The 13,556-nt window shown below is 46.1% G+C and overlaps 1 protein-coding gene across 1 annotated transcript in view; it reads left to right on the plus strand.

The window, feature by feature from the left end:
* calhm3 (calcium homeostasis modulator 3) overlaps nucleotides 1–8,860 on the plus strand; it is a 16,610-nt gene extending 7,750 nt beyond the window's left edge. Inside the window, exon 4 of the mRNA XM_056292363.1 lies at nucleotides 8,330–8,860. Within this exon, the coding sequence (XP_056148338.1) occupies nucleotides 8,330–8,782 (453 nt within the window). The 3' untranslated portion in view covers nucleotides 8,783–8,860. The remainder of the gene's footprint in view (nucleotides 1–8,329) is intronic.
* Nucleotides 8,861–13,556: the final 4,696 nt, after the last annotated feature.

A 13,556-nucleotide genomic window follows, 5' to 3' on the forward strand; every position in this document is an offset into this window, starting at 1 on the left:
TCTCTAATCTTAACCCTTACTCTAATCTTAACCCTTACTCCAATCTTAACCCTTACTCTAATCTTAACCCTTTCTCTAATCTTAACCCTTACTCTAATCTTAACCCTTACTCTAATCTTAACCTTTTCTCTAATCTTAACCCTTACTCTAATCTTCACCCTTTCTCTAATCTTAACCCTTACTCTAATCTTAACTCTTACTCTAATCTTAACCCTTTCTCTAATCTTAACCCTTTCTCTAATTTTAACCCTTACTCTAATCTTAACCTTTTCTCTAATTTTAACCCTTACTCTAATCTTAACCCTTTCTCTAATCTTAACCCTTACTCTAATCTTAACCCTTACTCTAATCTTAACTCTTACTCTAATCTTAACCCTTACTCTAACCCTAACTTTACTCTAATCTTAACCCTTACCCTAATCTTAACTCTTACTCTAATCTTAACCCTTTCTCTAATCTTAACCCTTTCTCTAATTTTAACCCTTACTCTAATCTTAACCTTTTCTCTAATTTTAACCCTTACTCTAATCTTAACCTTTTCTCTAATCTTAACCTTACTCTAATCTTAACCCTTACTCTAACCTTAACCCTTTCTCTAATCTTAATCCTTACTCTAATCTTAACCCTTTCTCTAATCTTAACCCTTACGCTAATCTTAACCCTTTCTCTAATCTTAACCCTTACCCTAATCTTAACCCTTACTCTAATCTTAACCCTTACCCTAATCTTAACCCTTACTCTAATCTTAACCCTTACCCTAATTTTAACCCTTACTCTAATCTTAACCCTTACCCTAATCTTAACCCTTACCCTAATCTTAACCCTTACCCTAATCTTAACCCTTACCCTAATCTTTATCCTTACTCTAATCTTAACCCTTACCCTAATCTTAACCTAATCCTAAATTTAACGCCAACCCCAAAAATAAACCCTAAAAGGAGTGAGGACCAGTCAAAATGTTCTCACAAAAGCGCCCCTTCCCTCTGGTGGTTAAAAATTCAATTTGGTCTTCACAAATATAGCTGAACAAGAACCTACCCACAGACGTACAAACAAAAACACACCTTTTTTTAAAGCTTGGGAAATTCCTTGTCTTGTTATCTAACAAGCCATGGTATTTGGACAGTACTTTTGTGACACTTTGGTCATGGAGTAAGAGTTAAAAACATGTCGTTGCGGGTGTCCGGGTAGCGCAGCAGTCTATTCCGTTGCCTACCAGCACGGGAGTCGCCGGTTCGTCCCTACAGACACAATTGGCCGTGTCTGCGGGTGAGAAGCCAGATGTGGGTATGTGTCCTGATCGCTGCACTAGCACTAGCGCCTCCTCTGGTTGGTCGGGGCACCTGTTCGGGGGAACTGGGGGGAATCGCGTGATCCTCCCACGCGCTACGTCCCCCTGGTGAAACTCCTGTCAGGTGAAAAGAAGCAGCTGGTGACTCCACATGTATGGGAGGACAACCCGGTATCACGCCAAAGCGTGTAATACACCCGCCAGTCCACCGTGTCAGTGTCACGGTTCGCCTCGCCCAGGCGTGAAAAGTACACGCGTGTATGAAAGTGCAGTGCCAGCAGGGGGCGATGATTAGGGTTCCACATTCTACCGCCAAATGGAAAGTAATTAACATGACAACATAGGCAACATAAAACACTTAAAATATGAAAAAATGTATCTTCATCACACCCGATGGTAGCAGATGGGGTGGGGCAGAGACCGGGACGGCTCGGAAGTGTTACGTTAACAACAAGGCTGGCCAGGGTTAACAATGATGAGCCAGCCGGAGAGCAGAGTGTGTGATGCATGAACAATTTACTAAGACTCAGATGTATTACACAAAAGGGTCCATGTGGCAACAACACAGCTCAACTAGAATCCTCTTTACAGGACACCTCCCCCTTTTAGCAAGGACCCGTCTGACCAAGTAGTATCAAATCTTTACAGAACAAGTTTACTATATATAGTATTTACAAATCCAGACGCACCGGAGGGCAGGACACTCGGCCTGAACTTGTCACATTATGGTGTTGGTGTGTTGGTTACGTCAGTATGTTTGCGATTGTTTGTGTCTCTGGTGATATGAGTGTGTGTGTCAGTGTTACCTGGCTCTGGAATTGTGTCTGAGGCTGTGAATGATTGTACAATGTAGGACCTGGGTGTTGTCGCTTGTTGAATGACCCTAACCCCTGTTTCTTCCCTCTCGGGAGCCACACATTTTGGCCCGACTGCAGTGGTGGTAAAGGACGAGCTCTGTGATGCAGGTTGTTGGTTCTCTTTTGCCTGCTTCTCAGACTTCCTGAATCCTCGGTCAACGGGGGAGTAAGGATGTCGGGAGCTGTGGTATGGTGGTGTTGTGCAGGGGAATAACCACTCTCCAGAGGTGCGGTGCAGTATGACATCAGAGCCTTTGTTTTCTCACATCCTCCTTTTCACAGTCCTCCTGCCGTAGCCACTGCATGCTCCACCTCCCCGTTCGCCTGTGGATACCTCGGGCTGCTGGTAACATGTGTAAAACCACACTCCGCGGCAAAGTCTTTGAAGAGTGCACAGCTGTATTGCGGCCCGTTATCAGACATGACTTTCTGGTGTGCCTTCCTTCAGAGCTGCAATGATGGTGTTGCCAGAGGCTACCTTGAGGTGGGCTACCTCAATGTAGCATGAAACATAATCCACTATGAGAAGGCAAGTGTTTCTCTGCCAGAAGAATAAGTCTGTACCCACCTGTTACCAGGACTCTCTGTGCTCTGCCTTGTGCTGTGAACATGTGCTGCAGTTCTCTCCACCATCTGACTGACATGTACAGACAGTCCTGGCCACCAGACAGACTGGCGGGCCCTTGCCCTGCACTTTACAATACCTTGGTGACCACTGTGGAGGTTGCGGAGGATTTCTTGTCTCACACAACGGGGAATCACGATTCTCTGTCCTCTGAGAAGCAACTCTCCAGCCAAGGTGAGGTTTTCTCTTTCTGGTCAGTATGGCCCCAGCTCTGGTGGGAGGGCATGTTTCTCAGGCAACTCAGTCTCGCAATACTTGATGAGCTTTTCACAGACGGGGTCGGCTTTTTGATTCTCTTGAGTCACTTTCAACCTTGCTTCTATAGCAGGAAGGCTTTAGATGACTGCATCCACGAACATTTTGACATCTGTCTCATTGTCTTTTTTCTGCTCGTGTGAACGTGCGTTTCACATGGGCTCTTGATAATGCATCTGCTGTTATCAAGTGTTTACCAAGTACATGCACGATGTCAAACGTGAACCTCATCAGCCTCAGCTGGAACCTCAGTACTCTCGGGGGGAGCTCATCTAGTGCCTTGGTACTCAGCAGTGGCATTGGTGGCTTGTGAGCTGTCTGTACTTTGAACTTAAGTCCCAGGAGCTGGAGCGACAGGTGTTCACAAGCCCATGTAGCTGCCAAAGCCTCCTTCTCGATCTGTGCATAATGTTTTTCAGCCTTGGACAGGCCTCTTGAGACACAATTGGATTTCATGTTCCATCTGTCTGTTGTTGGCTCAGGGCACCCGCAAGGCCAAAGTAGGAGGCATCAGCCCAGATAGTTGGCCATCCCCATCACTCTCCTCGCGCTTTCCACCCCAGTAGGTTCAGGCATCTCCATGATAGCTCTGACCTTGCCTGGATCGGGTGTCACACCGTCTGCTGTGATCCGGTGACCCACGAACATGACGACGTCCTTGGCAAACACGTTTCGTTGTTCAGCGTCAGTCCTCCTTCTTTCAGCCTCTTCAGCACCTGATGCAGTCTCTCATTATGTTGCTGCATGTTTTCTCCCTACACTAATATGTCGTCAGCATGACACACTACTCCTGCACACCCCTACAGCATCTGCGACATGCGACGCTGGACATACTCAGGGGCTGATGAGGTCCCAAACGGTAGACGATTGAAGGCATATCACCCAAATGGGGTGATGAATGTCGTCAGGAGTGAGCTCTCCTCTGACATTGGGATTTGCCAGAAGCGGCATCCAGCTTCGTGAACACCTTTGCCCCTGCCAGCATGGTATGGTCTACCACTGGGAGGATGTGTTAGGTCTACGCACAGTCGTAGGAAGCAGGCAGGATGCTGGCTGGAGACCAAGGAGCAGGGTCAGGGCAAAACAGACGAGACAGGGCATCTGCCTTGGCGTTCTTGGAACCAGGACGGTAGGACAGGGTAAAATTAAATCGGGTAAACAAAAGAGCCTACCTGGCCTGTCTGGAGTTGAGTCGCTTGGCTGTCCGGATGTACTCCCAAGTTCTTATGGTCAGTCCAAAACCAAGAATGGGTGCTCCGCCCCCTCCAACCAGTGGCACCACTCCAAAGCCACCAACTCCCTGTACCCCACATCATAATTCCTCTCAGCGGGGGTGAGCATCTGGGAGAGGAAAGCGCAGGGATGGGGCTTGTTGTCCTCTGGAGACTGCTGGGAGAGGACAGCACCCAGTCCCACGTCCGAATCATCGACCGCCACTACGAACTGCCATCGAGGATCAGGCAGCCTGAGGATGGGCGCTGATGTGAAGCTCTCCTTCAGCCACTGGAAAGCCTGATCGGCCTGGGGAGACCACAGAAACTTCACACTGGGGGAGGTTAAGGCATGCAGAGGGGCGGCGATGGTGCTGTAGCGACGGATGAACTGCCTGTAAAAATTGGCGAACCCCAGGAAACGGCGGAGCTGGGTCCTATTGGAGGGCATAGGCCACTCCGCAACAGCACTGACCTTAGCGGGATCCCTTTCTATGCTGCCATCAGAGATGATGTACCCCAAGAAGGCTAGGGTGGAAACGTGGAAGTCACACTTCTCAGCCTTGGCATCAGCTGGTCGTCGAGGGGGCGCTGCAGCACCTGCTGGACGTGTGACTCTTCATCGGGGGAGAAGATGAGGATATCGCCCAAGTAGACAAAAACAAACCGGTCCAACATGTCCCCAAGGACGTCATTCACTAGAACCTGGAAAACTGCTGGAGTATTGGTCAGACCAAAGGGCATCACGAGGTACTCGTAATGCCCACTATGAGTGTTAAAAGCGGTCTTCCACTCATCCCCCTCCTGTATGCTGACCAAATGATAGGCATGACGAAGATCGAGTCTGGTAAAAAAATCTTAGTACCTTGCAATAGTTCGAATGCAGAAGAGACAAGAGGAAGGGGGTACCTGTTCTTGACGGTGATGTCATTCAGGCCACGGTAGTCTATGCAGGGCGCAGCGTCTTGTCCTTTTTTCCTAACGAAGAAGAACCCCGCCCCCGCAGGAGATGAAGATGGTCGGATAATGCCAGCAGCCAGAGAAGAGTCAATATAATCCTTCATAGCCGTAGTCTCCGGGGCTGACAGGGAATGCAGACGGCCCCTGGGCGGTGAGGTCCCGGGAAGCAAATCAATGGCACAGTCGTAGGGTCGGTGAGGAGGCAGAGACGTAGTAACAAGACGGCACTCTGGAGAGGTCTGGAAAGTCAGGGTCCAACAAAACTGGAGGTGACGCGGAAGCAGGAGTCACAGCGGTAGGAGACAAGCAGTCAGGATGCAGAGAATGACCCGGGGTGGAAATTGAACACAGGCAGACGCTAGAGCAATCCCGGCCCCACCCCGTTACCCCCCCCCCCCCCCAGTTGTCCAATTCAGGTGAGGGTTATGTTGTTTCAACCAGGGTAGGCTAAGGATAAGAGGATGCATCGGGGAGTTGAACAGGTGGAATCTTCAGGGATTCAGTGTGGTTGTTAGTCATAATGAGTTGAACGGGGGTGGTTTGATGGGTAACTCTGCAGAGTAGATGACCATCCAGAGCATTGGCATCTAGAGGCTCAGACAGGGGAACGTGAATGACTCTCAGCTGTTTGGCTAACCCCCAGTCCATAAAATTCCTATCCGCCCCAGAGTCCACTAACACCGGGAGATCAAGAGACATTGAAGATGAGATGAGCCATGCCTGAGTGAGTGGTCGAAAGGGATCTTTGAAAAAAGTTGTACGGCTCACCAGCGCAATGCCTTCCTGGTGGGCCCGTGTGTTTACCGGACAGTAGGAGATGAAGTGGCCCAGCTGAGCGCAGTAAATGCATCTTCCCTCCCGCAGGCGGCGCTGCCGTTCTTCGGGAGTGAGTCTGGTTCTGCCCAATTGCATCGGTTCCTCCGGAGCAGCAGGGGACGATGAAGAGACGGTCGCTGGAACGGCACGGGCAGGCGGACGTCGGGGAGGACTAGTGACCGCAGGCTGCCCCCTCTTGACAGGCGGGAAGCCAACAGGCCTGGCTCTTTCCCGCTCTCTCACTTGGAGCCGGGTGTCAATCTTAATGGCAAGAGCGATGAGGTCATCCACACTTGAGGGCAGTTCTAAAGGAGCCAACTGATCCTTTAAAGGGTCAGCTAATCCATGAAGAAAGGCGTCGAATTGAGAGTCTTGGTTCCAACTACTGGCAGCAGCCAGAGTGCGGAATTCAATAGCATAGTCGGGGACCCGACGCTTACCCTGATGCAGACCCATTAACGCCCTCGCTGCCTCTCGACCCGTAGTCTGATGGCCAAAGATCTAGCGAAGGGTCTGGGAGAACAGCTCTGATGACGCGCAGACCGGGGATCTCCTGGCCCACTCGGCCGTGGCCCAGGCTTCTGCTCTGTCGGTGAGATGGTAAATGATGTACGCCACCTTGACGTGCTCCGTGGGGAACGAAGATGCCTGGAGCTCGACATGCAGTTCACACTGGACCACTAAGGACTTGCAGTTGTCAGAATCTCCGGAAATCGCTCGGGTGTGGAGCGGTGGACCACCAGAGCTGGCGTCATTCTCGTGGGAGCTGGATTAGGAGGATTAGGGACGAGAGTGTCCATGCGTGCAGCAGCCTGCTGAAACCGGGCAGTCGCCTCCTGAAACTGGGTAGCCATGTAGCCTACCTGGGTGTCGCAGGTTTTCTGGAAAGCCTCATGGCGTGCTGTCATCTCATTCACCCCGCACAAATAGCGGCGAGTTGCTCCTCCTGTTGGTGGATTCGTTTTCCTTGGGCTTGGAGTGCAGCGCGCAATGTGTCGGCTGAGTCCATGGTATGGCCAGTTCGTACTGTAACACACACTAGGCAGAGGACTGAATAGCACGACACAAGAGACGAGGTCAGAGTTCAAAAGTAGTCTTTACTGAAAAGCAGGGTTCGGTACACACAAAAGGCAGTCCAGTAACCCAAGCAAACAGTACCAAAGGAGTAGGCGAAGACGAGGCCCAGGGACAAAGCAAGGTAATCAAATCCAATAGTCTAAACAGATGATCCAAAAGGGTTAGGCAAAAGCGAGGTCCGGGAGCAGAGCAAAGAAATACACAAGAGCTACAAACACTAGAGAAAAGCTGGCACGAGTTGACTAGACACAAAACGAACTGGCACAGAGAGAGAGGAGCACAGAGACTAAATACACTGGAGGTAACAAGGCACAGACGAATCCACTCAGGGCGGGGAAAGTAATCATGCAATAGGACACAGACACTGGGGCAGGAAGTGAAGTTTCTTAAACGAGAGGAGATGTGAGACTTTCAAAATAAAAGACCCGACAATAGGCATGACATAAAGAAAGCAAAACCATAGGCACAGAGCGGGGTATGTCAGATTCAAACTGAGCTCACGAGATGCAGCTAGATAGAGAAGTTAGGAAGTCATGGTGCAGAAAACCCCAACTAAGTGGAACATTAGCAAACAAAACTGCTGATTGTTCTGACACAATGTTGCAGGTGATTCGGTGTGTTTGGCGATGTAACGACGTAATTTTAACACCTGTCTTGTATGACGCTTCTTTCCTTGCTTGATGACATGGTGGACTGTCCCCGTGTGGTGCAGAGACTGACACAATGTTTTGAACATTTTCTTTGTAGTAACTTGATCTTTTATTTACTCTGGAAAGTTCTGTTCATTATGACTGAGTCTTTGCCTCAGGTTGCATTAACTGACTGTGGGTCCTCTCTAAAACACGTGTATTACTATATCGACATCTGTGATGTCATAGTGAACCATTATTATTATTATTATTATTATACACTACAACAGACCACTCAACTCATCAGGCTGCTTCTGAATGTGATATTGTGTACATAACTGAACTGCAGTTTGCCGAAGTGAAAGGGGTTGAATACTATTGCAAACAGCATATTCCATTTTTTATTTTCTGAAAAAATATTTTGTGGTGTAAAACTCATGTTACTTAATGGTTACTCGTTAAAAGTATTGTTGTAAATTAAAGAATACATAGAAAAATATTAATGTATTAGTTGTTATCCAATGAAATTGGTGATTTAGCAGGGGGGTTGAACACTTTTGCAACACTTTTGTAAGGTCTAACTGTCGTACTGTCACTGCCTTGCTCAGGCCGTTGGCTGGTCCATCCTTCTACTCTTGATCCTTCTGGCGGTGCTGGCACGTCTCATCAAACCCTGTTTTGACAACCACGCCACCTTCCTGCAGACGCGCTACTGGAGCAACTACCTGGACTTGGAGCAGAAACTGTTCGATGAGACTTGCGTGCTCCACGCCCGGGACTTTGCCCGGAAGAACGTGGTGCAGTTTTTTGAGGGCGCGCGGGGGGAAGAAGTGCTTCATCTGCCTCACCCGCCTCACATCAGGTACCACAGAATAGTGGAGGAGGAGGAGGTGCAGGAGGAGAGACTTTACGGGATAACCAAGCAGGAGCAGGTGGACCAGCTGCTGAACAAATGGTACCTCTGTAAACCGGAACTAAACGTCACCAACATAGCGCACAGGCCCCAGGTGTGCGTCACCTGGGAAGACAAACATGGGCAAACTCTGTATTCCGATGTTTGAGACAAAATCACTGGTATGTGCAGGGGCGCAACGGGGGGGAGGAGGACAGAGGGTGCAATACACACGGGCGCCGCATCAGAGGGGGCGCCAAAAGACCGTACAAAAAATGATTATAATTAAAAAATATAACATGTAACTATATATATCTAATCCAAAATTCTCATCTAAGTAATAATGTTTATAAATATTAAACTTTAAAAAACAAAACAAATGGGCCTATAACCTGAATTGTTTGCTGTACACTGTACTTTTGGCGCCCCCGCTGACGCGGCGCCTGTGTGCTTTGCACCCCCTACACCTCCCCTCTTTGCGCGCCTGGTATATGGCAGGAGAGGGGATATGTGTATATGTGTTGTATATGCGTGTATATGCAATGTATGTGGCCTCATGCACACTTAATGCATTTGCACGTTAACAAATCAGTACGACCGCACAGTTGTCCATATGCGGTCCATCCACTGACTAGCTCAAAGAAAAATCTCATTTAGTTACAGTCTGTAGTGATGCAACCCGGTACTCTGTACATTTTATCTGTACGCTTGTAGTACCTGACTGTGTAATTTCTTGAAAACTGCCATGCACGAAGGTATAATATACACTCACCGGCCACTTTATTAGGCACACCTGTCCAACTGCTCGTTAACGCAAATTTCTAATCAGCCAATCACATGGCAGCAACTCAATGCATTTAGGCATGTAGACATGGTCAAGACGATCTGCTGCAGTTCAAACCGAGCATCAGAATGGGGAAGAAAGGTGATTTAAGTGACTTTGAACGTGTCATGGTTGTTGGTGCCAGACGGGCTGGTCTGAGTATTTCAGAAACTGCTGATCTACTGGGATTTTCACGCACAACCATCTCTAGGGTTTACAGAGAATGGTCCGAAAAAGAGAAAATATCCAGTGAGCGGCAGTTCTGTGGGCGAAAATGCCTTGTTGATGCCAGAGGTCAGAGGAGAATGGCCAGACTGGTTCGAGCTGATAGAAAGGCAACAGTAACTCAAATAACCACTCATTACAACCGAGGTATGCAGAAGAGCATCTCTGAACGCACAACACGTCGAACCTTGAGGCAGATGGGCTACAGCAGCAGAAGACCACACCGGGTGCCACTCCTGTCAGCTAAGAACAGGAAACTGAGGCTACAATTCGCACAGGCTCACCAAAATTGGACAATAGAAGATTGGAAAAACGTTGCCTGGTCTGATGAGTCTCGATTTCTGCTGCGACATTCGGATGGTAGGGTCAGAATTTGGCGTCAACAACATGAAAGCATGGATCCATCCTGCCTTGTATCAATGGTTCAGGCTGTTGGTGGTGGTGCAATGGTGTGGGGGATATTTTCTTGGCACACTTTGGGCCCCTTAGTACCAATTGAGCATCGTGTCAACGCCACAGCCTACCTGAGTATTGTTGCTGACCATGTCCATCCCTTTATGACCACAGTGTTCCCATCTTCTGATGGCTACTTCCAGCAGGATAACGCGCCATGTCATAAAGCTCGAATCATCTCAGACTGGTTTATTGAACATGACAATGAGTTCACTGTACTCAAATGGCCTCCACAGTCACCAGATCTCAATCCAATAGAGCACCTTTGGGATGTGGTGGACCGGGAGATTCGCATCATGGATGTGCAGCCGACAAATCTGCAGCAACTGCGTGATGCTATCATGTCAATATGGACCAAACTCTCTGAGGAATGTTTCCAGTACCTTGTTGAATCTATGCTACGAAGGATTAAGGCAGTTCTGAAGGCAAAAGGGGGTCCAACCCGGTACTAGCAAGGTGTACCTAATAAAGTGGCCAGTGAGTGTATACCTATATATGTCTGGCAGCTCTTTCTTTTTCCTTTTTTGCTTTTGTTGTTTTTGTTTTTTGCCTGTTAATTTTTGTCTTATTTTGTTTTATTTTTTTTTGCGTGTGTCTTGAATATAAAACTGAAAAACGGAACATAAACTGTTAAAAAGGATATAAACCATAGTTTTTATAGTAAAAGTGCGACATTTAATACCATTGCACACTGTCACTTTTGTAGCAACAGCCATCCATTGTATTCATGTTCTCTAATTACTCTGCTTTGTTTGTTCCATTGTATTCATGTTCTCTAGGTACTCTGCTTTGTTTGTTCCATTGTATTCATGTTCTCTAATTACTCTGCTTTGTTTGTTCCATTGTATTCATGTTCTCTAATTACTCTGCTTTGTTTGTTCCATTGTATTCATGTTATCTAATTACTCTGCTTTGTTTGTTCCATTGTATTCATGTTCTCTAATTACTCTGCTTTGTTTGTTCCATTGTATTCATGTTCTCTAATTACTCTGCTTTGTTTGTTCCATTGTATTCATGTTCTCTAATTACTCTGTTTTGTTTGTGCCATTGTATTCATGTTCTCTAATTACTCTGCTTTGTTTGTTCCATTGTATTCATGTTCTCTAATTACTCTGTTTTGTTTGTTCCATTGTATTCATGTTCACTAATTACTCTGCTTTGTTTGTGCCATTGTATTCATGTTCTCTAATTACTCTGCTTTGTTTGTTCCGTTGTATTCATGTTCACTAATTACTCTGCTTTGTTTGTTCCATTGTATTCATGTTCTCTAATTACTCTGCTTTGTTTGTTCCATTGTATTCATGTTCACTAATTACTCTGCTTTGTTTGTGCCATTGTATTCATGTTCTTTAATTACTCTGCTTTGTTTGTTCCATTGTATTCATGTTCTCTAATTACTCTGCTTTGTTTGTTCCATTGTATTCATGTTCTCTAATTACTCTGCTTTGTTTGTTCCATTGTATTCATGTTCACTAATTACTCTGCTTTGTTTGTTCCATTGTATTCATGTTCTCTAATTACTCTGCTTTGTTTGTTCCATTGTATTCATGTTCACTAATTACTCTGCTTTGTTTGTGCCATTGTATTCATGTTCTCTAATTACTCTGCTTTGTTTGTTCCATTGTATTCATGTTCTCTAGTTACTCTGCTTTGTTTGTTCCATTGTATTCATGTTCTCTAGTTGCTCTGCTTTGTTTGTTCCATTGTATTCATGTTCTCTAATTACTCTGCTTTGTTTGTTCCATTGCATTCATGTTCTCTAATTACTCTGCTTTGTTTTTCCGTTGTATTCTTGTTCTTTAGTTACTCTGCTTTGTTTTTTTCCATTGTATTCATGTTCTCTAGTTATTCTGCTTTGTTTGTTCCATTAGTGCTGGCGCTGCCCACCATAAATGCTAAATCAAGTTATCAAGTCAATTTTATTTGTATAGCCCAGTATCACAAATTACAAATGTGCCTCAGGGGTCTTTTTGTTTTTGAGGATTTAATCTTACCAACCCTTAATGACTCTCGGGAAGGTGAACTTGATAGCCCCTTGACATTGAAGGAGGTCTCAGAAGCCATCAAAAGTATGCAATCTGGTAAATTCCCAGGACCAGATGGATTCCCAGTTGAATTCTTCAAGACATTCGCAAATGAGTTATCTCCATTATTATTGTCTATGTTTACTGAATCCCTTTCAAATGGGAACCTCCCCAAAACCTTGAATCAGGCCTTTATTTGTCTGCTGCATAAAAAGGGCAAGGACCCTCTGTTGTATGAATTATATACACCAATTTTTCTTCTAAATGTGGATTATAAAGTCCTTGCTAAATCCCTTGCTAGGCGGCTTGAGAATATTCTTCCTGATCTGGTACTGCCTGACCAAACCGGCTTTATTAGAAACAGGCATTCCTACTTTAATATTCGTAGGCTCTTTGATATTATCTACACTAACACTCAGTCAAATATTCCTGAGCTTGTGACATCCTTAGATGTCAAGAAGGCTTTTGATCGGGTGGAGTGGGAACATTTATTTAGGACTATGAGACATTTTGGATTTGGTAATGACTATATATCATGGGTTAAACTATTATACGCATCCCCCTTAGCTTCTGTCCATACGAATGACTTACATTCAAGATATTTTCCATTACATAGATCCACCAGACAAGGTTGCCCTATGAGTCCCTTGCTCTTCGCGCTCACCATCGAACCACTTGTTGCAACTGTACATCAGTGCCGGGCCTTAGAAGGGATAACCTGAGGACATACCGCGCATAGATTATCCTTTTATGCCGATGACCTCCTTTTGTATATTGCCATCCCATCATCTTTGCTACCACATGCCCTGTCTATTTTGGAACAATTTGGAAGGTTCTCGGGTTACAAGTTGAACTTAGAAGAAAGTGAACTTTATCCTGTAAACTCAGTGGCCCTCAGTGTCCCAGCTACAGCATTTCCATTCAAGAGAGTGACATCCCACTTTAAATATCTCGGGGTGGTGGTACCCGCTCCTTTCTCATGCTATTTAAATTAAACTTCACACCTCTGATCGAGCAGTGCAAGCACAACATACACCACTGGCGTTCCTTACCGCTATCACTAGCTGGCCGGATTAACCTAACTAAGATGAATATTTTTCCTAGATTTCCCTATTTGTTCCAAAGTATTCCGATTTTTATTCCTAAGAAAAATTTTTTATCACTGGACCAAATCCTCACTGGATTTATATGGGATGACAAAACCCCACATATTCGTAAGTCATTTGTACAAAGGCCGAAAGATTAGGAGGTACAGCAATGCCTCACTTTCTTTACTATTATTGGGCTAGCAATATCAAAAGCATTATAATGTGGGCCAGGGATGGTGCAGAAGCTCCAGTCTGGGTAAAAGTGGAATCTTTTAAATTGAAACTCCCGTCCTTAATCTCGGCCCCTTTACCACTTAGCACTGGCTCCTT

This window comes from Lampris incognitus, chromosome 13 (genome assembly GCF_029633865.1).
Source record: "Lampris incognitus isolate fLamInc1 chromosome 13, fLamInc1.hap2, whole genome shotgun sequence".
Taxonomy (NCBI): domain Eukaryota; kingdom Metazoa; phylum Chordata; class Actinopteri; order Lampriformes; family Lampridae; genus Lampris; species Lampris incognitus.